The following is a 26662-nucleotide window of genomic DNA, read 5'->3' on the forward strand; positions in this document are numbered from 1 at the left end:
TTTCCAACTCCTGAGTGCAAGTGATCCTCCTGCCTTGGCCTCCCAAAGTGCTGGGATTACAGGTGTGAGCCACTGTGCCTGGCCCAGCTACTTCTACTAATATCTCATTGGTCATAACTTGATCACACAGCCACATCCAGCTACAATGGAGATTGAGAAATGTAGTCTTTTGGCTGGGTACACTGCATCTGAATAAAATCCAGGTGTTGTTACTAAGGAAGAAGGAGTAAGTGTCCATCTCTGCTCCATATCTCTCTAGGTTAATACAGACAGATGGAAGAGATTGCTAGTTGCCCCTCAAGATCCAGCCTTGCCTTCTGGGATAAGAAAGCCCCTGAGATTTACCTGGCCATAGTGGCACTGGGAACAAACAATATATTTCTAAATACTCTGATTTTAAAATCTTTCATAATCACGATCTCTCCAACATCCGTATTTGTATATCTTTAGAATTCAACAAAATGAAATTTCTAAGTCTAATATATGTGAATGTTAAGTTTTAGTAGACACTGCTAGATAACTTTCCAGAAGGGTGTGGCAATTCACATCTCCACCAGTGATCAGCATGTTCATTTTCCATACAGCTCTGGATAGTTTTTCTATTTTAAAATATTCTCTTCTAATCTGTAATTTAAAAATGTATCTTAGTGGGAATTTAATTGCTCATGTAACCAAATCTTCCCACTAATGGCTATGGGTTTCTCCTTTTACTTAAGAAAGTCCTCCCCACCTTGAGATTATATAAACTTTTTTTCTAAATTCCCTTCTAATTTCTTATAATTTACAGTTTTATTTTTGTTATTTGATTCATTTATTCTCTCAACAGATATTTATTGAGCACTTATTACATGCCAGACTCTCTTCAAACTTCAGTGGGAGTATTTTCTAACTGGGAGAGACAACCCTAGTTGATAAGAAACAAACAAACCAATAAGTAAATGAGACATTTCCCCCAGAGAATTAACACTTGGTGACGGGGGAGACAGTGAGACAGGCTACTATACATTGGGTGGTCAGGAAAGGCTTCTCTGAGGAGGCAAGTGATTCTGGATTAATTGATGACTGGTGGAGAAGTGCGGGGAGTGGACGCAGGTGGGAATAGCCTGGTAGGTGTGCACAGCAACAAGAAGGTTAATGCAGCTTAATGGAACGGGGGTGAAGATGAGACAAGCTGAACACTGAGGTGGGCACCAGATCATGGGGGACTTTGTAGGTCCCAAAAAAGGGGTATGGATTTTATTGGATACTAGAGATTTGTCATCCATTTTTATATATAACAGGAAGTGTATATGTTTGCGCAAGTGTGTGTGTGTGTGTGTGTGTGTGTGAGAGAGAGAGAGACAAGGGAGATAGGGCATAACTTCTCTTTCAAACTGAGAGTCAAAATTGAAACTATTCATACTTTACAGGCAGTGAGGGGATTAGGATTCTATCCCACAGAATCTCACCTCATTTCAAATGTTGTACAGACATTATCGCTCTGTGAAATATATTTTCAGGCTGGGTGTGGAGGCTCACGTCTGTAATCTCAGCACTTTGGGAAGACGAGGCGGGTGGATCATTTGAGGTCAGGAGTTCGGGATCAGCCCGGCCAACATGGTGAAACCCCGTCTCTACTAAAAATACAAAAATTAGCCAGGCGTGGTGGTAATCCCAGCTACTTGGGAGGCTGAGACAGGAGAACTGCTTGAACCCGGGAGACGGAGGTTGCAATGAGTCTAGATCACGCCACTGCACTCCAGCCTGAGCGACAGAGCAAGACTCCGTCTCAATATATATATATATATGTATACGTACATATACATATATATATTTTTTCAATGAAATCAAGCATATAACTATTTTTATCCCAGCGTCTTGGCTTGTTCAGACTGCTATAACAAAGTATCCCTAGTGGAGCATCACCAATCTGAAAATCCAAAATCCAAACTGTTTCAAAATCTGAAATCTTCTGAGCACTGACATGACACCACAAATGGAAAATGCTACACGTAAACACTTATATACAAATTTTGTTTCATACACAAATTAAAAATACTGTACAAAATTACCTTTAGGCTATGTGTATAAGGCATATATGAAATATAAATGATTTTGTGTTTTTGCTTGGGTCTCACCCCCAAGATGTTTCATTTTGTATATGTGCATATTCCCAAATCTGAAAAAATCCAAAATCTTAAATATTTGTAGTCCTAAGCATTTTGGATAAGGGATATTCAATTCCTTATACAAAAACTATTTATAAATAATAAAAATTTAGGCTTTGTAAAAAATAGAAATTTGGCTGGGTGTGGTGGTTCACACTTGTAATCCCAGCACTTTGGGAGGCCAATGCAGGTGGATCACTTGAGCTCAGGAGTTTGAGACCAGCCTAGTCAACATGGTGAAACCCCATCTATACCAAAATTACAAAAATTAGCAGGCCTTCGTGGCGTGCATCTGTTGTCCCAGCTACTCGGGAGGCTGAGGCAGGAGAATTGCTTGAACTCGGGAGGCAGAGGTTGTAGTGAGCCAAGATTGAGCCATTGCACTCCAGCCTGGGCGACAGAGTGAGACTCCAGTTCAAACACACACACACCGTAGAAATGTATTTCTCATAGCTCTGCAAGCTGAGATGTCTAAGATCAAGATGTGAGCAGATGCACCTTTGGTGAAAGGCTGCTTTCCAGTTCATAGATGGCTGTCTTCTTTTGTCCTCACACGGTGGAAAGGGTAAGGCAGTTCTTTGGGGTCTCTTTTAAAAGGGAACTAATCCTATTCATGAGGGGTCAGCCCTCATGATCTAATCACTTCTCAAAGGCCCCACTTCCTAATACCATCACCCTGGGGGTTAGAATTTCAACATATGAATTGGTGGGGGGATGAGAGAACACAGACATTCAGTCTATAGTCCCCAGGGATGTGGCCACTGAATAAAATATTCTAGAACTGCATTTTAAAACCAGGGTAGAGGCAGTTTATAAGTCAAATAAGAAAACCAGTTTTACTTATAGTCACATAAAACTTCTGATAAAACACAACCCTAGTTGATAAGCCATTTATTTACTGGACTTGGCTCTGAAGAAATGACTTTTGGCCAATCCTGAAAATGAAATCTACTCACAAAGGGCAAGATCTGCCACCAGTGAAGACATTTAAAACAATGTGCTGTAGGCTTTGAAGGCAAGTCTAGAGAAGAGCTTCTAAAAATATTTTGCACAATGGTAGCATCAAAAGTGTAGGCACACGGGCCCCAAGATAACACCTGGGAAGAGGACAAGCTTTTGTGTATTTCATTTTGTATGTTTAAGTAATAAGTCAGTCATGACTTTATAACTAAACCATTTTCCTCTTGATCTGTCCATAATAAAATCACTCTGTAATTTACAATAGGTTTCTTACAAAATTCAAGCTTTATGACAACCCTATAGGTTAAATATTCCTGTCAATTTTATAGATGAAGAAACAGAGTAAGTCAAAGAGTTCATACTCAATTCAAGTGTTTTGATTATAAAATCGGTGCTCTCCCTACACAGTAAGTTAGTTGCTAAGATCAGTCCCTCCCCTCTGACCACTAGGCTGCATGGGGTACCTCAACCACTTATCTGCTCTGAATTGATGCTCTCTGTGAATCTGGTTCATCTGCCAATTTGCAAAGTCATCCCTGTAGTACGCACCTAAGTTGATTTTTAAAATACTATTCTTCATCTTAAAATAATGGAAATTGAGTGGTATGAATTTCCTGGACACTTTTTAAGATCCAAAGACAATTTGCTAATTTGTCGTTACAATTAAAGAGCCCCTAAAAGGCGTAAGAACTAGATTTTGGTTTAGACTCTGTTCCTTAGTTTCTTTAAGATTTTGGAGTCCGGAAGTGGTGGCTCACGCCTGTAATCCCAGCACTTTGGGAGGCCGAGACGGGCAGATCACAGGGTCAGGAAATCAAGACCATCCTGGCTAACAAGGTGAAACCCCGTCTCTACTAAAAATATACAGACACACACACACACACAAAAGCCGGGCGTGGTGGCAGGCGCCTGTAGTCCCAGCTACTCAGGAGGCTGAGGCAGGAGAATCGCATGAACCCAGGAGGTGGAGCTTGCAGTGAGCCAAGATCGCACCACTGCACTCTAGCCCGGGCAACAGAGCAAGACTCCATCTCAAGAAAAAAAAAAAAAAGATATTGGGAAAAATCACTTAAACTCTACGAGCTTCTGTACCACTTAGGCTTCTCAAATTTGATGCAAGTAACGGGAACTTGCTATGGCTTACTTGAGCCACAGGAGAAAGATACTGCAAGACTCACAAATGCTTGAAAGGTTGGGAACAGGTTTGGAAATGGGTAAGAACCAAGCACCAGGTTGACCTGAACTGAAAGGAAACTGAGGTGCTATCAGGGAGAAATATGAAATGAAGGATGAAATGTGTCTGACATCCTTTGCTTCTGTGTTTGGAGATGAGTAAGCAGGGAGGGGGTGCATATGCAAACGGGGTGGTCAGAAATGCTTTGGCCGGATGTGTATCTGAAGGCTATGTGCAGCTGAGGAAGGCTGGGCCACCACAGGAGCAGAGAGGCTGGCCAAGTTGGCATGCAGCAAACAGGAAGTAGAAGGGATCTTAAGCAAGCAAAGTGGGTAGACAAGATTATGAGGAATAAGCACCAATGACGTTTTCAACAAGCATTGAAAGCTTCCAAATGCTTCTAACAGTTACTGCCTTTACAAACACAGGACAGTCTTGACTATGTGAGACTGTGACAGTCTCCTCATGCCTATGAAATGACAGATAGTACTTAGCACTGACATGAGCTTCATATTTGAAGGCAACAAACTTCTGAACCACATGTAGCTTCTGAAATCAAAAGATGCAAACTGGCAGGCCACAGGTCAGATATGACATGCAGAAAAAAACTAGTTACTGTCTTAGTCTAGTTTGTGCTGCTTACAGAATATCAGAGACTGGGTAATTTATAAAGAACAGAAATTATTTTTCATAGTTGTAGAGGCTGGGAAGTCCAAGATCAAAGGGCCATCATCTGGTGAAGGCATCCCTGCTGTGTCAAAACACCATGGAAGGCATCACATGGGCAAGAGAGAGGGAAGGGGGGCAAACTCCTTTTTATCAGGCACCCAGTCCTGTGATCCATTTATGAAGACAGTGTCCTCCTGGCCTAATCACTTCTTAATGCTCCCACCTCTCAGCACGGTTGCATTGGAAATTGTATCTCTTACACATGAACTTTGGGGGAACACATTCAAACCATTACAGTAACCAAAGATAAAAATGCAGATTTCAGACTTCTCTTGGGAAAAAAAAAGGCTCTGGCAATACCAGGGCTGTATTTCCACATGGCAACAGTTGTCTGCTGCCTTCTGTTGGGTTGTGGGCTCTTCACATTGCCATCCCTCCTTATGGCCCCCTTCACTCATAACAGTACCTGCCTAGACCTCGAAGCACTAGTTTCCAACCCTGCTTGAGTTAACGAATTCCATGACAACGGTGCAAGGCCAGAGTGTGGGCAGCCATCTTGAGGGTTACTGGCATGGGCTGCCCAAGTGACCGAGGGTATTAACCTCTGCTCTTGGAGCTTCTTTAGTAGGATCTCTTCACTCCTGACTTACTACTTGTAACTGCTGGAAACAATCATTTATTCTACCCTTACTAAGCCACATCTGTCTTTCTGTCAGAGCCAATCTTCAAGCATATGCTTCCTCAAAGGACTTTAATTACCAGATAGTAGAAGTGGGAGCAAAGAATCCCCATCTAGCACCTTCTAAAAGGTAGTGGAGAAGCCAACGACAACAAATCTGGGAAAACCAGTTGTTTGACTTCTTTGAAAACAACCTCTAAGAAAAGCCTTCTCTTGTGAATAGCTGTAGACATGCTGGACACTAATTAATGATGATGCCCTTTAGTGAGTCTCCTCTGCACATACCTGATTCCATCTGGATGCTGACCCTCACATACTTCTATCCCTGAACTCTGGAACACAGCGTATCATACAATGTATGATTTAATCTGGACTCTGCTGGAGCCATTCTCTACAAAGCAGCCACAACTTTTTCTTGCCTAAATCCTGTCAAGTTGCTTAATTTTTATTTGTAAACCATTACCATAAATCTACTTTATCAAGCTGCTTTCAAGATAAACTTTAAAATGCTTAGAGCAGTCTACAAATTCTTGCACTGTTTGACTCTTCCTTATCTCTCAGGCTTCCTCTCCCATTGCATCTTCTCTGACTCTTTCGTTTTGACCATATGGATCTTCTTTCAACTTGTAGAAGATGCCAAGCTTGTTCCTGCCTCAGGTCCTTGATACTTGCTGTTCACTCTCCTGGGAGACTCTTCCTCCCATCTCAGCTTTTAAATACCAGCTGGTCAGACTCCTTCCCTGCCTTCCACCTTCCTCCCATTCCTTGCCCTCATTTCTCAGAGTCCTCAGCTCTCCTTTCTACTGCTCTTAACACAATTTGTCTGTTTTCCGCTAATCTGCAAACTCTACAAGAGACCTTAACTATTTTGTCCCACCGAACACTCAGAGTCAGCACAGTCCCTGCCATAACAGAGTAGGTAAGCAATACTTACCTGTCAAGTGAATAAATGAAACACCCGATTCCATCCCCCAGGCCAGCTTAATACCACGTTAGATGATCTCACGGACTGAATAAGACATCCTTCCTTTTAAAGAATATTTTTATTTTAGCTTCACATTAGCAAACTCAGAATGGTTTATTGTAAGATGAGCCTGGTAGAGAGGAAAGCTATTAACCTTCTAGGGTCCTAAAGTGGAACTAGGAACTGATTAGATACGCAGATTTTCAGGCATTATTTCAGACAGCCCAGTCAGAGAATTCTGGGGGTGTGGCCCAGCAATCTGTTTTAACAAACCTTTCGGGTGATTCTGACACACACTAAAGTTTGAAAGGTTTCTTTAAGGCTTTCCAGTTTTCTTTTCTTTTTTTGGAGGGATGGTGGGGGGGGGGTCTCCCTATGTGCCCAGACTGATCTCGAACTCCTAGCCTCAAGCTATCCTCTCCTCCCACCTCGGCCTTCCAAAGCATTGAAATTACAGGCCTGACCCACTGCGGCCCGCCTCCGTCTTTAACTTAAAAAAAATTTTTTTTGGGGGGGGCTTAATCCTTTCTATTACCCTGCTAGTAGAATCTTACTACTCCTGAGGGTAATCTTTGTCATAGTCCAAAAGCCTTGAATAAAGGCTGTTTGTAGTTTTGCAGAATATATTCCTGGGCGGTTTGCCTTCCTCAGGAGCTCAGGCCTTGGGAGGTGGGGGTTGGGTGGCAGGGCTACATTCTGAAGTCCTGTAACAACGCACAAGTACAACTGAATAAAACTCGGAACAAAGGCATCAGGGCCACGGTGCAAGCCTTTGTTCATCCGTTCCCCGACTGCTCACCCTGTGTGATATCGCTCTTTTCCACCCAGAAAAGCAGCCACTCAAGTTTTAAGAATGGATGCATGCCGCGGACGTTTTCGATTAGGCCGTTTTCTCCCAGGCACTGGAGGATATTCGTGGCTGCAGGAGGCGCTTCCACTCTTTCCTCAACCTAGCAGAGAAGTAACTGAAACTAACCCAAGGGCTACCACCGAAAAGCCCCTTCCAGCTTCAGAAGCAGAACTAGAAGCTCGGCTAGACTTCTCCGTCTCTACCCTCCTGGAAAGCCCGCAGTGGATTTCACTAACTTCAGGATCGGAGCCCCCGCAGGCGAACGCACCTTATTGCGCATGCTCGCTAGCCCCTCCCGCTCGGAGCGGAAGGGGGAGTGCTCCGGGCCTGGGCCTGGCCTGGCCGGGGCGTCGGCACCGGCGGCCATCTTGGCTTCCCGGGGAAAGGCGGCGTGAGGGGAAGAAGTTGTAGGGTGGGGGCAGGAGTGGGGAGGAGGGAAGAGAGAGGGGGAGGAGGCCGCGGCGGGGCAGGGCGGGGACTGCCTGCCTGCTTGGGTTGCGGAAGTGATAGCCGCTGATCGAGCCTGCTGCTTTCTTGCTACTGCTTCGGCTTCCCGGCTACCCCCCGGACGGTGAAGGCGGCCCGGCTGTGGATGGTCAGATAGCGCCTGTCTCCCGCCGCCAATCTCTGGCCCCTAGCAGCACGGAGCAGACGGCGGCAGCAGCAGCAGCAGGCGAGGAGGAAGATGGCGGGACGGCTGCCGGCCTGTGTGGTGGACTGTGGCACGGGGTAAGGGGGCTTACGGGCGGGGGTGGGGAAACTGAGGCGGAGGAAGGAAAATGGCGGGGGAGGGAGGAGGCCGGGAAATGAATGGTGCGGCGGGGTGCTGCCGCCGGCTGTCAGTCCTAGAGTCGCCGGCCAGCGAGGGGTGGGGCCCGGAGCCAGGGCCTCGCCGGTCCCCTCGTTTCTCCCTCCTAGGACTGGGGCGGGGGCGCGGGCCCCAGATTCTACCCGCAACCCTCCCAGCAGCTTCCTCCGCGCGACCCCTCCCGGCCCTTCCCCCACTGCGGTGGGCAGTGCCGCCCAGAGAGTGCTAGGGACGGTTGTCTTAGGGGTGGTCCCCGGGCCCGACCCATCCGGCTTTGCTTTCCCTCCGTGTCCCTTTTTGCCTGTCGGTTTGGGGACCCAGGGGCCGAGCTCGGGGACTGGCCTGGTAGAGGAGCTAGAAAAGAGAAGCGCTCCTGGTAGGTTTTGCAAGATCGCTGTGACAACATTCTGCCCAGGGTGTGGGTGGGGAAAGGGAAGAATCGGACTCTGAAAATGGGAACCTACAGTGGGGTTTTCATTTGACCACCCACCTTCTCCTTTCGACTCCCGGTCATTGCCATCTCCCTCTGCGTTTCAACCGGTGAACCGAGTCACATTTTAATTCGAGGGAGAAAGATGTCATGTGTTACTTCTGTAGCCTCAAAAAAGTCCCCCAGTGAGCAAGCGCGCTGTAACTTCCTTAGTTTTGTCAAAGCCGCTTCCTGCTTTCAGTCTTTTATACCCTTATAAGGTAGTTTTTAGTTTCCAACCTGAACACATCTTATTAGAACTTTTAAAATTAAGCAGATTTTAAAGAGACTGAATTACAGGTGCTTGGTATCCATTTATATGACTTTAAAAATGTGCTTATGTTTCATGGAGAGGGGAGAAAGGAAGCACCCTGGGAAATAAACTAATTTAAGTTGTATTCGTTCATTCTGTAAAGGTATCTTGAAGGAAGCAGAAGGGTATAGAGGTATATAGGAATGTGTTTAAGTTGCAAGTAGTTACTCCTAGATCTGTAGGGAAGTTTGCTAAAATGTAGAATGGCTTAAAAGTGATCTTTCATTTTGTATTAATAGACATTTTAGAGAGTTGTACCACACTCATAACTACATAGAGAATAGACTACTCTTATTTTAATGTAGAATCACTGCTTCACGATAACTTATAGGAAAGGGTTTTTTTTTTCTGTTCTGATTACATCTCTCCAATTCCCAAAACACTCCCAATTTTTTTTTTTTTTTTTTGAGGGGGAAGGCAGTGAAAGGCTTGTTTTTTTTATTATTAATTACAATTATTAGTTTCATTATTGTTACTTAAAAGATTGTGTGTCCTTCACTCTTTATGTGAAATTTCTTTAATCTTCATTCTCATAACTAGCTAGTGTGGCAGTTTCTAAAATCCCAGTTAGATAGAGAGAAACAACCACCTTCTTAATATTCTCCCTAGGAAAGCACTAGCCTAGATTAGCCTTGGAACTTACATGTATTTTATTGATGAACACTTTATTATAAAGTTTTTGATGAACACTTTATTATAAAGTTTTTTCTTAATTGGTTCTCATTTCTCGGAACCAATAGTTTTTTTTTATTTCCCCCTTCTTAGTCTAATTGGTGAGTAGTTTTATGTCTAAGTTCAGTTTTAAAATTAAGATTTGGCCTGAGTCAGTAGGATAGAACTTTTTAAATGTGTTTTGTTAAAGTGACGAATATTGCTACATAATTAATGCTTTAGAAATTACTGAGTTGTCAAAAAAATAGTGTAAATAACGGTGGCCCTAAGAAATAATATGGTAACATCTCAAGTAGTATGTTAGTTTTCTAATCTCCATTTTTCCCTCTTTGAAATAGTTTCGAATTAGTATACAAGATGTCTCACTGAGGTCAACTGTCCTTAAGTGACCTCCTTTCCTAAAGGGCAACCTTGAATTTAAAACATGCTGAATGACCAGTAGGATCGGGGAGAGGGGTTCAATTTAACCTAGAGTATTTCTGTTTTAAAATTACAATTATTACAGTAGTATATTTTTAAGTTATTACACTGGTTTCTCTGATAAGGAGAGGTTGTTAACTGCACATTGATGATTTGAGTGGAACTGATTAGGAGTCCCCTTGCCACCTCCCTCTCTTTACCATTTGTCACAATCTGAAATTCCCCCTTTAGAGTTTCAGTTATTTTGGTCCTCAAAAGGCTTTTTGGTCTTGCAAGTTGCCAGTGGTGCCTCCTGGGAAGTTACACCTTCAGTTTTATTAGCACATGGAGGATAAGTCCTTGAGGTCGAGGACCCTGAGATAAGCATCTCTAAATATGGCCTTAACAGGGAGCTTTTACATTTCAAAATTCTGTGGGCCCTGAATGCAAATTGTGCACCTATAATTTGTCTATTTCTTTATGCTTTAGAGAATGCATTCAGTTCTTAGGTCTCTAAATTACAATTACCCACTTAGTTTAAGTAAAAAGTTGTAACCTGAATCCGGTTGCTCATTTCATTCGTTAGATAAATTAGGGAAAAGGTGGCTGGAAAAAAGTGGCCATCTGTAAAACCTGATCGTCTTAGATAAGAAAGCTTTTAAGAGTTAGGAAACTTGAAACTTAATCCCAAAACTTGTCGGGATCGTCCAGCAGAACTCAACATATGAATCACCTAGATTCAGGTCATAAGAGAATGCTTATTTTGAAAAGAATTTGAAAAGAAATACTTCATTCACATTGATACCCTTATCCAAACACTTTTTTGGTTTGTATTCGAAAGTATTGTAAAATACAATTTGGGCACATAAATTCCCATTGATGGCTTAAAAACTAAACAACAGAACTCAAACTTGCTATTAGTGGTGAAGAAAGCATTTTTTTTAAAAGGCATTCACAAACATTTAAAAAAAAAAACCATTGTAACATTTGTACGATCATCCTAAGGCTTTTTTTTTTTTTTTCTGGGCAGTGGAGGGGATCATTTTTTAAAATGTGTTTTTTGTTTTTTCGGTTTTTTTTTCTGAGATGGAGTCTCGCTCTGTCGCCAGGCTGGAGTGCAGTGGCACGATCTTGGCTCACTGCAACCTCCACCTCCCAGGTTAGAGCAATTCTCCTGCCTCAGCCTCCTCAGCCTCCTGAGCAGCTGGGACTACAGACGCGTGCCGCCACGCCCAGTTATTTTTTGTGTTTTTAGTAGAGGTGGGATTTCACCATGTTGACCAGGATGGTCTCAATTTCCTGACCTTGTGATCCGCCCGCCTCGGCCTCCCAAAGTGTTGGGATTACGGAACTGAGCCACCATGCCCGACCTTAAATGATTTTTTAAAATGCATGTTTTTACTCAAGTTTCTCCATCATTCAAGCCAAATGAGGGGACTCCTTATATACTTTTGTTAAATTGTAGCTTGGTTACAGAACTGCATTGTGAATTTCCTTTTCCCTTTTATGTCTTTTTTTTTCCCCCGTGGTAAATACAATATTGGTAAATTAGTTTCATTGATTATGATAGCAGAGGTTAATATAGCCTTATGGTCAAAGTCTTGGATATATTCATATCTGGAGTGGATTAAGGAATTTTGCTAATTGACTTCAACTTCTTAGCAATCTTATAATGTAAGCATAAATATTTTGTAGGAGTCAGTGAAAGAGGAGCTGTTCATCTTGTGGCCACATTCTAGCAATTAGTGCAGATAAGAATGATCTTGTTTGAAGAGCAGTAGGGAAAAGCTGGGTAAATGAGGGAAATGTATGCTGGAAGTTCATGTTTCTTCCATAAATTCTGTGCATGTTGTTTAATAATAATGCTGTTTCTTTTTTTTTTTTTTTTTTTTTTTTGAGATGGAGTTTTGCTCTCGTCTCCCAGACTGGAGTGCAATGGCATGATCTCAGCTCACTGCAACCTCCCTCTGCCTCCTGGGTTCAAGTGATTTTCCTGCCTCAGCCTCTGAAGTAGCTGGGATTACAGGCGCCTGCCACCATGCCCGGCTGAATTTTGTATTGTTAGTAGAGACGGAGTTTCACCATGTTGGCCAGGCTGGTCTTGAACTCCTAACCTCAAGTGATCCACCCACCTCATCCTCCCAGAGTGCGGGGATTACAGGCATGAGCCACTGCACCTGGCCGAATAATGCTACTTCTTTAGCCATCTCCAAAGGCAGAAATACTCACAATATCTTAACCAAAAAGCACTCATTGAAATTCTTATTCCTTGATGAGTCATGTTTTGCATGCTGTTTGAAGTAAGTACAACAGACATGCTCCTGGTGAGAAGTCAGATTCTTACTTAGACTTAGCGAAAAACTCACCCTCCTTTCCTGCCTGCCAGTTTCGTGTTGAGATATTGACTTTGGATTGCAAATACTATATGGCGGTGAATGAACTGTCAGGCTCATTGTAAAACACAGTTCAGAATTTTAGGCACAGAAGGGAAAGGTCTGATAGAGGACCTGCTGGCATGCTGTCTGTGACACCTGTTTTTTAACCTAATTTTATAAGTGAGAAAACAGAATTAGAGAATTTAAATTACTTTTTTGATGCTGTCTAGCTGGCAGGTGGTTCAATCTGCTATTTGGACCTGAGTTCTTCTGTATTTAAGTCCTGTGTTCTCTCTGTTAACACTTTGGGGACTCCTGACTGCCTTTTCAGAACTTTATGTGTTGCTTCATTTTTGTTAGTAAAGTTAACTCTATTTCTGTTTAAAGAAATCTTACAAAAAAAAAAATCTCAGCCTTATGAATTTGATTCACCTAATTAGAGAAACCCCTCTGTGTAATCATTCTTACCTGGTTTAGATTCCCCCCCGCCCCCCCGCTCCACCCCACCTGGATGTGTGAATGCCTAGACTATTTCCTTGTTACTTTGCTTAAATTTAATCTCTAGAAAAAAATTACTCTCTAGGTTGTGTTTCTCAGGAAATAATAATAGCTAGCATTTATCAATAATTGTATGTCAGGCCCTGTGCTAAATGCTTTATATTATCTCAACTTTATATTATCTTAACTTTCACAAAAGATAACCTGGAAAGTATTGTCTTTGTTTTATAGGCTAGGAAATTTAGACTTAAGAGAGGTTAAGCTACTTACCCAAGATACTGTAGCAAGTAAGTGTGTCTGAGCCTCTACACTAGATCTTCCTTCTGTAGAAGATAAACCTTTGACATGGCTTGGTGGATAGTAGGAATTCAAATCTTTGTTGTGTGGATGAATGAAGAATTAGGAGTATGGTTTTTAAAGAAAACTACACATCAGAAACACTCCATACCCAGTGACTCAGAATCTCAAGGGTTGGGCTGTGAATATTCATTTACATAGGCTTCCTAGATGATTCTTCAGCAGCCCATTCAAGGGCCAACTTTGCAGAAATTCTGAAACCTAGTATTGGCAGTGGAGATGGCACAGAAGAGATAAGTTAGAAAAAGATTGTTTTTTTCTTTTCTTTTTACGTTTCTTCTGGCAGTTATATTTTGGGTTATTTTATTTATGGATAGCAAAGGCTTTGTAGTCGTCTGTTTTTGAGTTCAAGCTCTATCACTTAATAGCTATATGACTTTATACACTTCAACCTCTGCAGGTCATATTTCTTCCCATCCGTAATTTGGAGATGATAGTGTATACCATATAGGTTTTTTTTGTTTGATTTTGAGACAGGGTCTCTTGCCCAAACTGGAGTTCAGTGGCAAGATCATGGCTCACTGCATCCTTAAACTGCTACATTCAAGCTGTCTTCCTACCTCAGTACCCCGAGTAGCTGGGACTACGGGCACGTGCCACCGTGTGCGGCTGCTTTTAAAAATTTTTTGTTGAGATCGGTCTGACTGTGTTGCCTCAGGCTGGTCTCAAACTTCTAGGCACAAGTAATCCTCTTGCCTTGGCTTCTCAATGTGTTGAGATTATAGGAGGGAGCCACCACGCCCAGTGGTTTTTTTTTTTTTTTTGATAATGCATGAAAATGGTTCGGTACAGTGCCTGGCACACAGTAAGAGCACAATGTATTATACTAATCAGTTGGTTTTTTTTTTTTTTTTTGAGTTTAAGTTCTTAAAGAAAGGAATACAGTATGCTATGCTTATTTTCTTATCTCCTGCAGGCTTTGGCCTACCTACCACACACAGTTCTCTGCACAGTCAAAATGTTATTGCTGATTTGAGAGATTGAAGGAGGTATAGCTAGGACTTGGCAGTTGATTCCAGTGGATTGTAAATAGGCATCAATGAATATTTCAAGATTGTAAGCCTGAGTGGTTGGGACAATAAGGGAGTTAGTTTTAAGAAGCTGAGTAAAATTGGAATTTGTTGTTGAATTTGGAATGATGATTTATAATCGGAAACATTCTAGAGGAAATTAAAAATACAGGAGCTTTGGGAATGAAGGTGGATATTTGGGAATCATAATTTGTTAACTGAAGTTAATCAAATGAGAGCATTCAGAGAGAAAAGAACAGAAAGATTATCAGTTTCCCTTCTTTAAAAAACTGGATATGTGATCTAGCTTCTTGAGCATCACAGTGACTGATTGGCTCGTAGTGATTGATCACTATGCTGACAGTCATTCTCTACCTATCTCATTCCGTTTTCTAAGAGGCAAAATCCTTCATCAGGAGGAGAGTTCAGCTCTAGCTAAGTTTCCCTTGTCCAGCATGCTCCTCCTCCCCCAACTTGTGGAAACAGTTAAAGCCTTGGACTAGGAGCAGAAGTTTGGAATGGTTAAAATGTAGCAACATGTGTTTCCTGAAACAAAATTCCACCATAATAAAAAAGCATTTGAATGCTCCCTTGTAATTCTATTAGACATGTAGCCTTTTTAATGACACAGCCATAATCAGTGATAGGCAGTAGCATAAAGAAGCAAGTGCAAAGCGATTAAGTAATAATAGCGCTACAAAAATGTGTGCTGTAGCTTACCAAACACAACATTTATGAATTATTAGATAGGAGATAAGGCGATGTTGGATTGTTTTAAATTCAGTTCTTTAAAATAGGATAGTTACTAATATTAGTTTGTGTGCTGATTTTATAACTATGTGGGCCTTTATATCAGGAAACAACATAACTTACATAATTGACTAATAGCAGAGCAAAAAAAAAATCTAGTTTTTTTAAAGACGATTTTGCAGAATTTTAGTAATAATTTTGTTTCAGAATTTTCAAAATTCTTTCCAAGCTGTTGATTTAAACTCAAGTCATTTTTGCATACTCCTTGAAACCAGGAAAGGAATAGCATGAATTTGTTTAGCCAGATGTATTCTTTTTTTTTTTAATTGAGGCAGAGTGTCACTCTGTTGCCCAGGCTAGAGTGTGGTGGCGTGATCTTGGCTCACTGAAACCTCCGTCTCCTGCGTTCAAGCTATTCTTTTGCCTCAGCGTCCCGAGGAGCTGGAATTACAGGCACCTGCCACGATGCCTGGCTAATTTTTGTATTTTTAGTAGAGATGGGGTTTCACCATATTGGCCAGGCTGATCGTGAACTCCTGAGCTCGAGTGATCTGCCCGCCTTGGCCAGATGTATTCTTTTAGCTTTCCTTCTGCGCCCCAACCCTAATACACCTGAGAAAAATATTCATCTGTTCGGATACTCAATATGCCATCTTTTCCTCCTGCCCAAGGACACTACCTAAACATTTTCTTTTTAAACATTTTGTCCTTGCTTTGGGACTTCATGTCATTTGTGAAACTGCGATACTCTTGGGAAGGGTTTTGATGCTTTTCAGTATTTAGTGTAAAGGAGAGGTTACAATGAGGAGGATAAAAGTCCTAGAAAGAGAATTAGGGTGCAAAAGACCTTGTAGTTTAGGGTTGGCTTAATCTACTGTAAACGTGTAAACCATGTTTTTAGTATTAGTATATAACAGGACACAAGTGTTTGCCTAGTTATAGAGATTATTTTAATTAAATCTAGTGTGTTTTTCTTCTGCTATAAGCATTTTTAAAATTCAGTTACTCAGGGGTACGAATATAGCATTTTATGTGTATTTGTGAAACTTGCTTTAGTAAATTAAGGGAAATGCCTAATGACTCACGCAGAATTATAGAGCTGAAAAGGGATTTTGAGAGATAATTTAATCCACTCTTCATTTACAAATGAAACAGAGGCTCAGAGTTGAGAAATGTCTTTTGGGAGTGTTTCTAATTATTAATTGATAGTATTGTTGAATTCTCTTAAATTTTCTTGTGAGTTCACATTTATGAGTTACAGTAGTTGAAATGAAGTAGTTGGAATAACAGAATGTATTTTATTTATAGTTAAAGTAGTTTTAGTTGAGGCCTGCATCAGAATTCTTCAGTGTTTCGTTGTAATGCAGAGGCATACTGTATGGCACACATGAGAAACTAATTTTATGTTTCCCAATAATAATGTTTTAAACCAAGTTTAGAGACTTTTTTAAAGTTGTACTCTGTAGGTGCCAGGACAGATGACATTAATAAAATGAATGCTGTTTTTAAAAAACTTTTTCTTTATGGTTTCAGAGATTTATATCTTTGGATTTTAGTTATTAAAGATGTGTTAAATGGGATGTGTACCAGCAGCCATTTCAAGGCCCTTTACACGTTTTTTTATGTTATTACCTTTTCAGAAGGCTTATGAGGTAGTTACTGTTATCTAAATCCCATTTCAAAGATAAGTAAACTGACGATATAGTTAAGTGGTAGATTTAGAATTTTAGCCCTGGCATAGTCTCATTCCAGAGCTCACAACTCTACTGTTCCCTAATTGAGATACATCCAAGGAGAGTAGTCCAATCATTAGTCCAGTTTTTAAGAGTGTTCGTTTTATACATACTTAAACCCAGAGCTACTAATTTTTAGTACAAATATGAAACATATAGGGAGGTCTTAGTGACCAATTCACTGATGTGATTAACCTATAACACATTAAAGTGAAATATGGATTTACTTACTGCTTATTTGCATATTGCAAGGACTGGTAATTGCTGATAAATTCGGGACAGCTCAAGGAAACGATGCCTAATTACATATATCTTCAAAAGGAAGGCATACATATTTCTGAAGCTGCAATTTGAAAATGAATAATCTCCACTGAACTATATTTTACTCATTGTGTGTTGTGTGCTCATTAATGACTGCACAAAACACAAATGAAAGTAAAAAAAAAAATAGAAGAACTTAAGGAAGTAATCAAGTATTTATTTCAATCTCAGTTCTATGCTGAACGCCATGGTATATACAAGAAAACTAAGGCATGATTTTATACTTGAGGTTTACAGTTTAGTTTCAAAGATGAAACTAATATGTGTGAAATAGTTATGGATGGCTTATTAGCATTTAGTTATTTGGGGAGATTAATAAGGGCTGTAGTATTTGGAGGATGATTTATGAAGAAGCCAAACTTGATCAGATCTTGGAAGAGCGTGAATAGGATGTGATCGATATATGGGAAGGAGGACTTCAACAATCTAGGATGTGGCTAAACTGAAAGCTCCATAATGGCAGGGTTTATTTCTTTTTCATTCATTCTCTATTCAAGTGATAGCCTCCTGCATGGTATTAAATAATTCCCAGTAAATATTTTACTGATGAAGGGAAGACATGAAGGAGTTTCAGAGTATTTGGGGGATGGGTCAGTTAGGAAATTGCCCTACCTGGAATTCAGATATTTCTATTGGGAGCTGTGGGACAGCAAGTAGTTTATTTACTCATCTTGCCTTATTTCAGAAGGATTTTAAATGGGGCAGAATGGTTTGCAATTTATTTGATAGGCAGTAGTAGATTGTGTAGATCATTAAGCAAAAGAATGATAAAAGGTAAATTTATGCAGTATTAGTCTGGGTCTAGTATTTTATTTTATTTATTTATTTATTTATTTATTTATTTATTGAGACGGAGTCTCACTCTGTTTCCCAGGCTGGAGTGCAGTGGCGCAATCTTGGCTCACTGCAAGCTCTGCCTCCCGGGTTCACGCCATTCTCCTGCCTCAGCCTCCCCAGCAACTGGGACTACAGGCGCCTGCCACCACGCCCGGCTAATTTTTTTGTATTTTTTTTTTGTTTTTTTTAAGTAGAGATAGGGTTTCACCGTGTTAGCCAGGATGATCTCGATCTCCTGACCTCGTGATCCGCCCACCTCGGCCTCCCAAAGTGTTGGGATTACAGGCGTGAGCCACCGCGCCTGGCCATTTTATTCTATTTTTAACAGCTTTATTGAGTTATAAATCACATACCATAAAGTTTACTCTTTTAAAGTGTGTAATTGAGTAATTTTTAGTATAGTCACAAGGTTGTGCAACCATTTCCAGTCAATTTTATTTTATTTTCTAATGCCTGGATGCTACTTATTGGAATCTAGTCAATTTAGAACATTTTCATGACCCCAAAAAACCCCACACCCAGTGGCAGTCATTCTCATTACTTCTACCCTTAACCTTTGGCAAACACTAATTTACTTTCTGTCTTTATGGATTTGCCTAGTTTGGCCATTTCATGTAAATGGAATCATAGAATCTGTGGCTTTTTGTGACTGATTTCTTTCATGGGGCAACTGCTGACTGCTGTAGTTATATCTTCAGTGGGGATAGTTGGACGTGTAGCAAAGGGATTGGGAAGACATGGTTGAGAATCTTTGAAAGCAAAATTAAAGGAATGGGTAGAGGGATAAAGGGAGGCCTGTGGATAAAGGAAAATCATCTTGGGAGGGAAATGTTTACCGAATACTTAGTGATTTCTATTCACTATTAGGTCGTTTAATACTTATGACAACCTCTGAATTTAGTTTTATTCCCTATGCATTAGGAATAGTCTATGATCACAGGATCACAGGCTAGTAAATGGTGGAAGAAGCATTCACTAGTGTCTTTTTAATTTCAAGGTTCATGTTCTTTTCTCCCCACTAGTGAAAAGCAAGTTAAGATTTTAAGGTTTAGGCTTGAAGGGACCAGGAGAATGTTTCTGTTGACACAGAGTAGGCGTCCAGGTTCTTCCACTCAACAGTCCATCAGTATTTTTGTGTCAGGTTAAACATTGACTTGCATGTAGTGAGAAAAATATTGGAAGGAATTGGAAAAGTTTTTTAAACCATTGCTGTTTATCTTTATAGCTAATATTGTCTTACCCTACTTGACAAATTTCCCTGTGAATTAGCCACTACATTCTTACTTTAAAAGTGTCTGGCTGGGCACAGTGGCTCATGCCTTAATCCCAGCACTTTGGGAGGCCGAGGCCGGCGGATCACCTGAGGTCAGGAGTTTGAGACCAGCCTGACCAACATGGAGAAACCCCATCTTTACTAAAAACACAAAATTAGCTGGGCGTGGTGGCACATGCCGGTAATCCCAGCTACTCAGGAGGCTGAGGCAGGAGAATCGCTTGAACCTGGGAGGCGGAGGTTGTGGTTGGCCAAGATCGTGCCATTGTACTTCGACCTGGGCGATAAGAGCGAAACTCTGTCACAACAACAACAGCAACGACAAAGTTTCTAACACCAAATTACCTTTTTGAGCTTTGGTATTGTATGACGAAAACTAAGTTGAGAATTGAGATATTATGGGAGTAGGCATTGGGATCAATTTGTAAACCTCTATTTTCATTTGGGATTTATTTGGTAATCATATCTTACATAAAATTATGTAAGATGTGCTTTATTTTTATGATATGGTAAGGGTATAAGCAAGTCATTCATACTAGGATAGAATTATTTGAACTTTAGTGGTTGTCAGTATTAAGGTTTTGGAAAGAGTTGTGCTAGATCCTTAAAGTCTCTTCTATCCTTAAGTTCTGAGGTCTTGTATTTATTTTGTTACATCATTTCATTTGTTGAACTATTGAAAGTTAAAACTTGTTCCATATATAGAGGCACAGGCAGAGTAGATTTAGCATCATTCTTAAGGGCCCTATAATTTTCAGAATTATAATGGAACATTGGCTTCAAAGTCACCACTATATTAACCCCTAACAAGAGAGTATAATTGTACATGCTTTTAATGTACAAGCATTTGAAGTTTGTAAAATTAAAAATAATATCCAAGGCAAGGGATGTTAATGCTCTTACAATACAGGCATAAATTGTTTTACTACTGAAAAAGGTTCTTTCTTTTAATGGATTTCTTTTCTTTTAGATAAGTACAGTCAATAATATAACAGATACCTGAATTCATTGTTTTAAGGAACAAAACAGCGTTATTGGTGACTGTCCCCGAATCCACTTCCCCTTTCCTCAGAGGCAATTACTGTTGTGACAGACTCACCTTTTTTTTTTTTTTTTGTATAAAACTCATCTTTCTTTTGCTGTTGATTTCTGCCAGTCCAGCCTCCTCTCTCACCTAGCCTTCTTATATTTCTATTGTTATTCTTCTAGTCACCAAGGCTTTGATAGCTTCAAAAGTGCTTTTGAATTCTTTTCTCTATATTCCTTTCTCTAAGCAAGTCATTTTTAAAGTCCCTTAAAACTTTCCTTTCCCAGCCAAAATCAGCATTGTAGATTTTTTTCATTGCTGCCATAGTAAGAGCTTTTCTTTGTATTTAACTTGCTTCTCTAAGGCACAAAGAAACATTTTTGGTTTAGTTTTTTTTTTCTTTTTGGAGACAGAGTCTCTCTCTGTCACCCAGGCTGAAGTGCAGTGACGTGATCTTGGTTCACTGCAACTTCTTTCTCCTGGGTTCAAGCGATTCTCCAGCCTCAGCCTCCTGAGTAGCTGAAATTACAGGTGCTCATCACCACGCCTGGCTAGTTTTTATATTTTTAGTAGAGATGGAGTTTTGCCATGTTGGCCAGGGTGGCCTCAAACTCCTGACCTCAGGTGATCACCTGCCTGGACCTCCCACAGTGCTGGGATTACAGGCATGAGCCACTGCTCCTGGCCACAACGTGATGTTTTGATATAAGAAAATCTTGTGTCATGAGTCTTACAGTCAAGCTAATTAATGTATTTGTTACCTTTTTTGTGTGATAACACTTAAGATCTCCTTTAGGCAAATTTTAACTGTAAAATACTGTATATTATTAACTGTAGTTACTATGCTATAGCTTAGATCTCTAGTACTTATTCATCTTATAACTGGAAACTTGTACACGTTGATCAACATCTCTCCAATTCCTCCATCTCTCAATACCTGGCAACTACCATTCTACTTATTTCTCAGGTTCTATTTTAGATCCCCATATATGAATACATTGTTTTGCTTATCTTTGATTTTCAGTAGTTTGACTTTGTGCCTAAGTGTGGTTTTCTTTATATTTATTCTGCTTGGGTGTTCTTGAGCCTCTTAAATCTCTAAATTTCTTTCACTAAATTGGGAAAATTTTTGGCTACTATTTCTTTTTATTTGTTTGTTTCTAAGACTGAGTCTGTGTCGCCCAGGCTGGAGTGCAGTGGCGCAGTCTTGTCCCACTGCAACCTCTGTCTCCCAGGTTCAGTGATTCTTGTGCCTCAACTTTCTGAGTAGCTGGGATTACGGGCTCGCACCACCATGCTCAGCTAATTTTTTTGTTTGTTTATTTTTGAGATGGAGTCTCGCTCTGTTGCCAGGCTGGAGTGCAGTAGTAGCGCGATCTCGGCTCACTGAAACCTTCACCTCCCGGATTCAAGCGATTCTCCTGCCTCAGCCTCCCATAATTTATTTTTAGTAGAGGTGGAGTTTCGCTGTGTTGGCCATGCTGGTCCTGAACTCCTGGCCTCAAGTGATCCGCCTGCTTCGGCCTCCCTAAGTGCTGGGATTACAGACATGAGCCACCCCGTCTAGCCCGCCGCTATTTCTTTTAAAAAATATTTTTACTACACTCTCTTCTCCTTCTGGGACTTCAATGTGTCACTTTTTCTTTTCTTTTTTTTTTTTTTGAGACGGAGTCTTGCTCTGTTGCCCAGACTGGAGTGCAGTGGCTCAATCTCAGCTCACTGCAAGTTTTGCCTCCTGGGTTCACGCCATTCTCCCACCTCAGCCTCCCAAGTAGCTGGGACCACAAGCGCCTGCTACCGCACCCGTTCAATTTTGTTACTGTATTTTTAGTAGAGACGGGGTTTCTCTGTTAGCCAGGATGGTCTCGATCTCCTGACCTCATGATCTGTCTGCCTGGGCCTCCCAAAGTGCTGAGATTATAGGTGTGAGCCACTGCGCCTGGCTGTGTGTGTCACCTTTTTGATATTGTCCTTGATAAGTCCCTGAAGCTCTGTTATTTTCTCTTTCTTTGTTTTTTTGCCCACCCTATTTTCAGAATGAATAATTTCTACTGCTCGGCCTTTATTTTTGTTTATCTGGTGATATTTCCTTTATTATCAGTTGCAAGTCTATGTTAATACTCATTGTTGATTCGAAGTCTTTATCTGATAATTCCAGCATTTGGGTCATCTTAGAATTGCCTTCTGTTGAGTGTCTTCTGGGAGAATGGGTTACGTTTTCCTGGTTCTTCTACGTGAAGTAATTTTGGTTTGTATGAATGTAACACTCTTGTTTATTCATTCTCTTGTTAAACATTTGTTTTGCTTCCAGTTTTGGGTCTTTATGAACTATTCTGTTGTGAACATACATGTACACAATCATGTGGACAACTGTTTTTGTTTTTCTTGTGTGGATTCTAACTAGAGGTAGAATTCCTGGGTCAGATGGTAAGTGATTGCTAAATTGTTTTCCTAAGTGGCTGTATCATTTTGCATTCTAACTAGTAATGTTTTTACTTTTGTTGTTGTTGTTATACAGCCCTCCCTCTAACAAGTAATGTTTGAAAGCACCTCAGTGCACTTTTAATTTGCATTTAAAAAATCCCATGGAGTTGAGTGTCCTTTTGTTTAATAACCATTTTTCTTTTTCTGGGAATGGTTAGTGTCTTTTGCCTTTCCTTCTTTTGTTTCCTCTCTTCCTCCTCCCTCCCTCCCTTGTCATGAACATCTAGGTACCCTTTATATGTTGAAGAGATTATCTCTGTCTCTCAGTGTAGATAATTTTTCTCTATTACTCATTTTTTCTTTTGGCTACTTTAGGTGTGTTTTTGTAAAGAAGTTTTTAATCTTTACATAATTGAAATAAACTTTTTCAGTGTATGGATTTTAAGTTAGAAAGTCTCCTGCACTCCAGGGTTATAAACTATATCACGTTTTCTTTTAAACCTTATATTTGATATATTTAGATTTATCCTGCTTTAACATGTGCAGTAGGTATCCAGTATTATTTTCTTTCTCATAACTGCTGAGACTGGCGGGTCACGAGGTCAGGCATTCAAGACCAGCCTGACCAACATGGTGAAACCTCGTCTCTACTAAAAATACAAAAATTAGCTGGGCGTGGTGGCCGATGCCTATAGTCCTAGCTACTTGGGAGACTGAGGTAGGAGAATCGCTTGAACCCAGGAGGCAGAGGTTGTAGTGAGCCAAGGTGGCCCCACGGGACTCCAGCCTAGGTGACAGAGCAAGACTCCATCGCAAAAAAAAAAAAAAGTGTGTGGTAGAATACTCATAAAGTTTACTGTTTAACCATTTCTAATTGTGCAGTTTAGTGGCATAAAGTACATTCACATTATTGTCTAGCCATCACCATCCTCCATGATCCAGAACTTTTTTATCTTCCCAATCTGAAACTCTACCCATTGAACAGTAACTTCCTATTCTCTCCCCACATGCAAAGTCCCAGGCAAATACCATTCCGCTTTCTGTCTTTATGAATTTGACTTTTCTTTCTTTTTTTTTTTTTTTGAGGTGGAGTCTCACTCTGTCGCTCGGGCTGGAGTGCAGTGGCTGGATCTCAGCTTGCTGCAAGCTGCGCCTCCCGAGTTTGCGCCATTCTCCTGCCTCAGCCTCCCGAGTATCTGGGACTACAGGCGCCCGCCACCACGCCCGGCTAGTTTTTTTTGTATTTTTTTTAGTAGAGACGAGGTTTCACCATGTTAGCCAGGATGGTCTCGATCTCCTGACCTCGTGATCCACCCGTCTCGGCCTCCCAGAGTGCTGGGATTACAGGCTTGAGCCACTGCGCCCGGCCGAATTTGACTTTTCTAGGTACCTCCTGTAAGTGCAATTGTACAATAGTTGTCCTTTTGTGATTGGTTTATTTTACTTCTGCTGTTTTCAAGGTTCATCCATGTTGTAAGCACGTATCATGTGTTTCCTTTTTAAGGCTGAATAATACTCCATTGGAAGTATATATCATATTTTGTTTATCCATTCACATTTTGATGGATGCTTAGGTTGCTTCCACCTTTTGGTTATTGCGGATATTGCTGCTATGAACATGCATGTACAAATACCTGTTCAAGTTCCTGCTTTCAGTTGTTTTGGGTATATACCCAGAAGTGGAATTGTTGGGTTGTGTATTTAATTTTTGGAGGAACTATTTTATAGTTTTCCACAGCACTGCACCATTTTAAACTCTCACCAGCATTGCACAAGGGTTTCAATTTCTTTACATTTCCCCAACATTTGTTATTTTCTGTTTTTTTTTGATAGTAGCCATCCTAATGGGTGTGATGTGGTATTTCATTCTGGTTTTGATTTGCATTTTCTTTATTATTAGTGAGGTTGAACATCTTTTCATGTGTTTATTGGCCATTTGTATATTTTCTTTGGAGAAATGTCTGTACAAGTTCTTTGCTCATTTTTCAGTTGGGCTTTTTTTGATTGTTGTGTTGTTCTTTATTCGGGATATTAATCCCTTACAGATAGTGATTTGCAAATATTTTCTCCCATTCTGTAGATTGCCTTTGCACTGTGTTGACTGTGTCCTTTGATACACGAAGGTTTTTACTTTTAATGAAGTTTTTCTCTTTTTTTCTTTTGTTACTTGTGCTTTTGGTGTCATAGTCAAGAGATTACAGCCAAATTTAGTATCAAAAGCTTTTCACATTATGTTTTTTTCTAAGAGTTTTATAGTTTTAGCTCTTGTGTTTAGGTCTCTGATCCACTTTGAGTTAACTTTTGTGTATGGTATAAGGTAAAGGTACAACTTCATTCTTTTGCATATGGATGTCCAGTTTTCCAGCACCATTTGTTCAAAAGACTGCCCTTTTTTCATCTTAGTAGTTATGGCATCCTTATTAAAAATCATTTAATTATATATGTGAGTGTTTATTTCTGGGCTCCTTATTCTGTTAGTCCTTATGCCAGTACCATACTGTTTTGGTCACTATAGCTTTGTAGTAACTTTTAAAATGAGAAAGTGTGAGATCTCCAACTTTGTTCTTTTTCAAGATTATTTGAGAGTCATATGAATTTTAGGATGGATTTTTCTATTTCTGCAAAAATGTTATGAGGATTTTGATGGTAATTGCCTGAATCTGTGGATCGATTTGAGTAAATAGTTTTCAGATATGCAAGTTTGTCCCAAGTCTGAATGCTATACTAAATGCAGTTGTCCAGATGGCAAAGTTAAGAAAAAAATGAAGCCATTTAAACCTATTTTTAAAGCTTATTAGGAGGGAATGAGATCAGATTGCTTACTAGCTGTCCAAAAAAGAGTTTTTGCCAAAAGTAACTTAGAGCAGGGGAGAAGCTGCTTTTATGAATTACTTTTTTGTTTATTTTTTATTGTAATTTTATAATAATTTTTTTAAAGACGTGGTCTTGCTCTGTTGCCCAACTGGAGTTCAGTGGGGCAGTCATAGCTCCTCCATGGCTCAAGTGATCCTCCCAGCCTCCCAAGTAGCTAGGACTACAGGTGTGAGCTGCTATGTCCAGCTGATTTTTAAATTTTTTGTGGAGATGGGGATCTCGACTTGTTGCCCAGGCTGGTGTTCACCTCTTGTCCTCAAGTGACCTTCCTGCTTTGGCTTCACAAAGTGCTGGGACTACAGGCGTGAGCCATCACACCCAACTCATAAATGACCTTTTTGAATATCCAGGAAAACTTTACAGAAAATTGCAAGGGCTATGGAAAAATAAATTACACTGGTAGGATTTATAAATTCAAAGCAAAAATTTATTTTGGAAAAGTGAGGTTAAAAGCGGGTTGTGGCCAGGTGTGGTGGCTGACACCTCTAATCCCAGCACTTTGAGAGGCTGAGGCCGGCCGCTCACCTGAGGTCGGGAGTTGGAGACCAGCCTGACCAACATGGAGAAACCCTTTCTCTACTGAAAGTACAAAATTGACCAGGCATGGTGGCTCATGCCTGTAATCCCAGCCAGCTACTTGGGAGGCTAAGGCAGGAAAATCGCTTGAACCTGGGAGGTGGAGGTTGCGCTGAGCCGAGATCTCGCCATTGCACTCCAGCCTGGGCAACAAGAGCAAAACTACCTCAAAAAAAAAGAAAACAAAACAAAAAACAAGAGCCTTGAATTTAAACATAGTGATTACATCCTTAAATTATAATTTTAAAAGTTTGTATGTCAAGTGCCAATTAATTGTTAGGCAACAGTTTTTTTTTTAATCAAAGAAAAAGCGAGAAAAACTCTTCTACCATCTGCTTGTACAAAATTTCTTCTTTATGGTGACTATCTAATTTTTAGAGTTCATAAAAATATCGTAATAATACGTAGTTATTTCATGTGTAAAACTCAATAGAATTGGTAGGTTAATGGAGGCTAGTTTACATTTGAAAAGCTTTTATTTTGAAGTTTTAAATAAATTTAGT

General features: G+C 40.4%; 1 protein-coding gene and 1 long non-coding RNA gene across 4 annotated transcripts in view; one reads left to right on the forward strand and one right to left on the reverse strand.

The window, feature by feature from the left end:
• Positions 1 to 8841, reverse strand: part of LOC105532216 — a 63438-nt gene extending 54597 nt beyond the window's left edge. The window contains exon 1 of the long non-coding RNA XR_001004938.1: positions 8742 to 8841. This is a non-coding gene — a long non-coding RNA (uncharacterized LOC105532216). The remainder of the gene's footprint in view (positions 1 to 8741) is intronic.
• Positions 7455 to 26662, forward strand: part of ACTR3 (ARP3 actin-related protein 3 homolog (yeast)) — a 124112-nt gene continuing 104904 nt past the window's right edge. The window contains exons 1-2 of one of the 3 annotated variants that reach the window (XM_011970307.1): positions 7812 to 7829; positions 8021 to 8172. In XM_011970307.1, the coding sequence (XP_011825697.1) occupies positions 8129 to 8172 (44 nt within the window). In that variant the 5' untranslated portion in view covers positions 7812 to 7829; positions 8021 to 8128. Of the gene's footprint in view, positions 8173 to 8452; positions 8628 to 26662 lie in introns of those variants that run through there. The other 2 variants (XM_011970309.1, XM_011970308.1) reach the window with 2 other exon arrangements.

Source organism: Mandrillus leucophaeus, unplaced genomic scaffold (assembly GCF_000951045.1).
Source record: "Mandrillus leucophaeus isolate KB7577 unplaced genomic scaffold, Mleu.le_1.0 Scaffold94, whole genome shotgun sequence".
Classification (NCBI taxonomy): Eukaryota; Metazoa; Chordata; class Mammalia; order Primates; family Cercopithecidae; genus Mandrillus; species Mandrillus leucophaeus.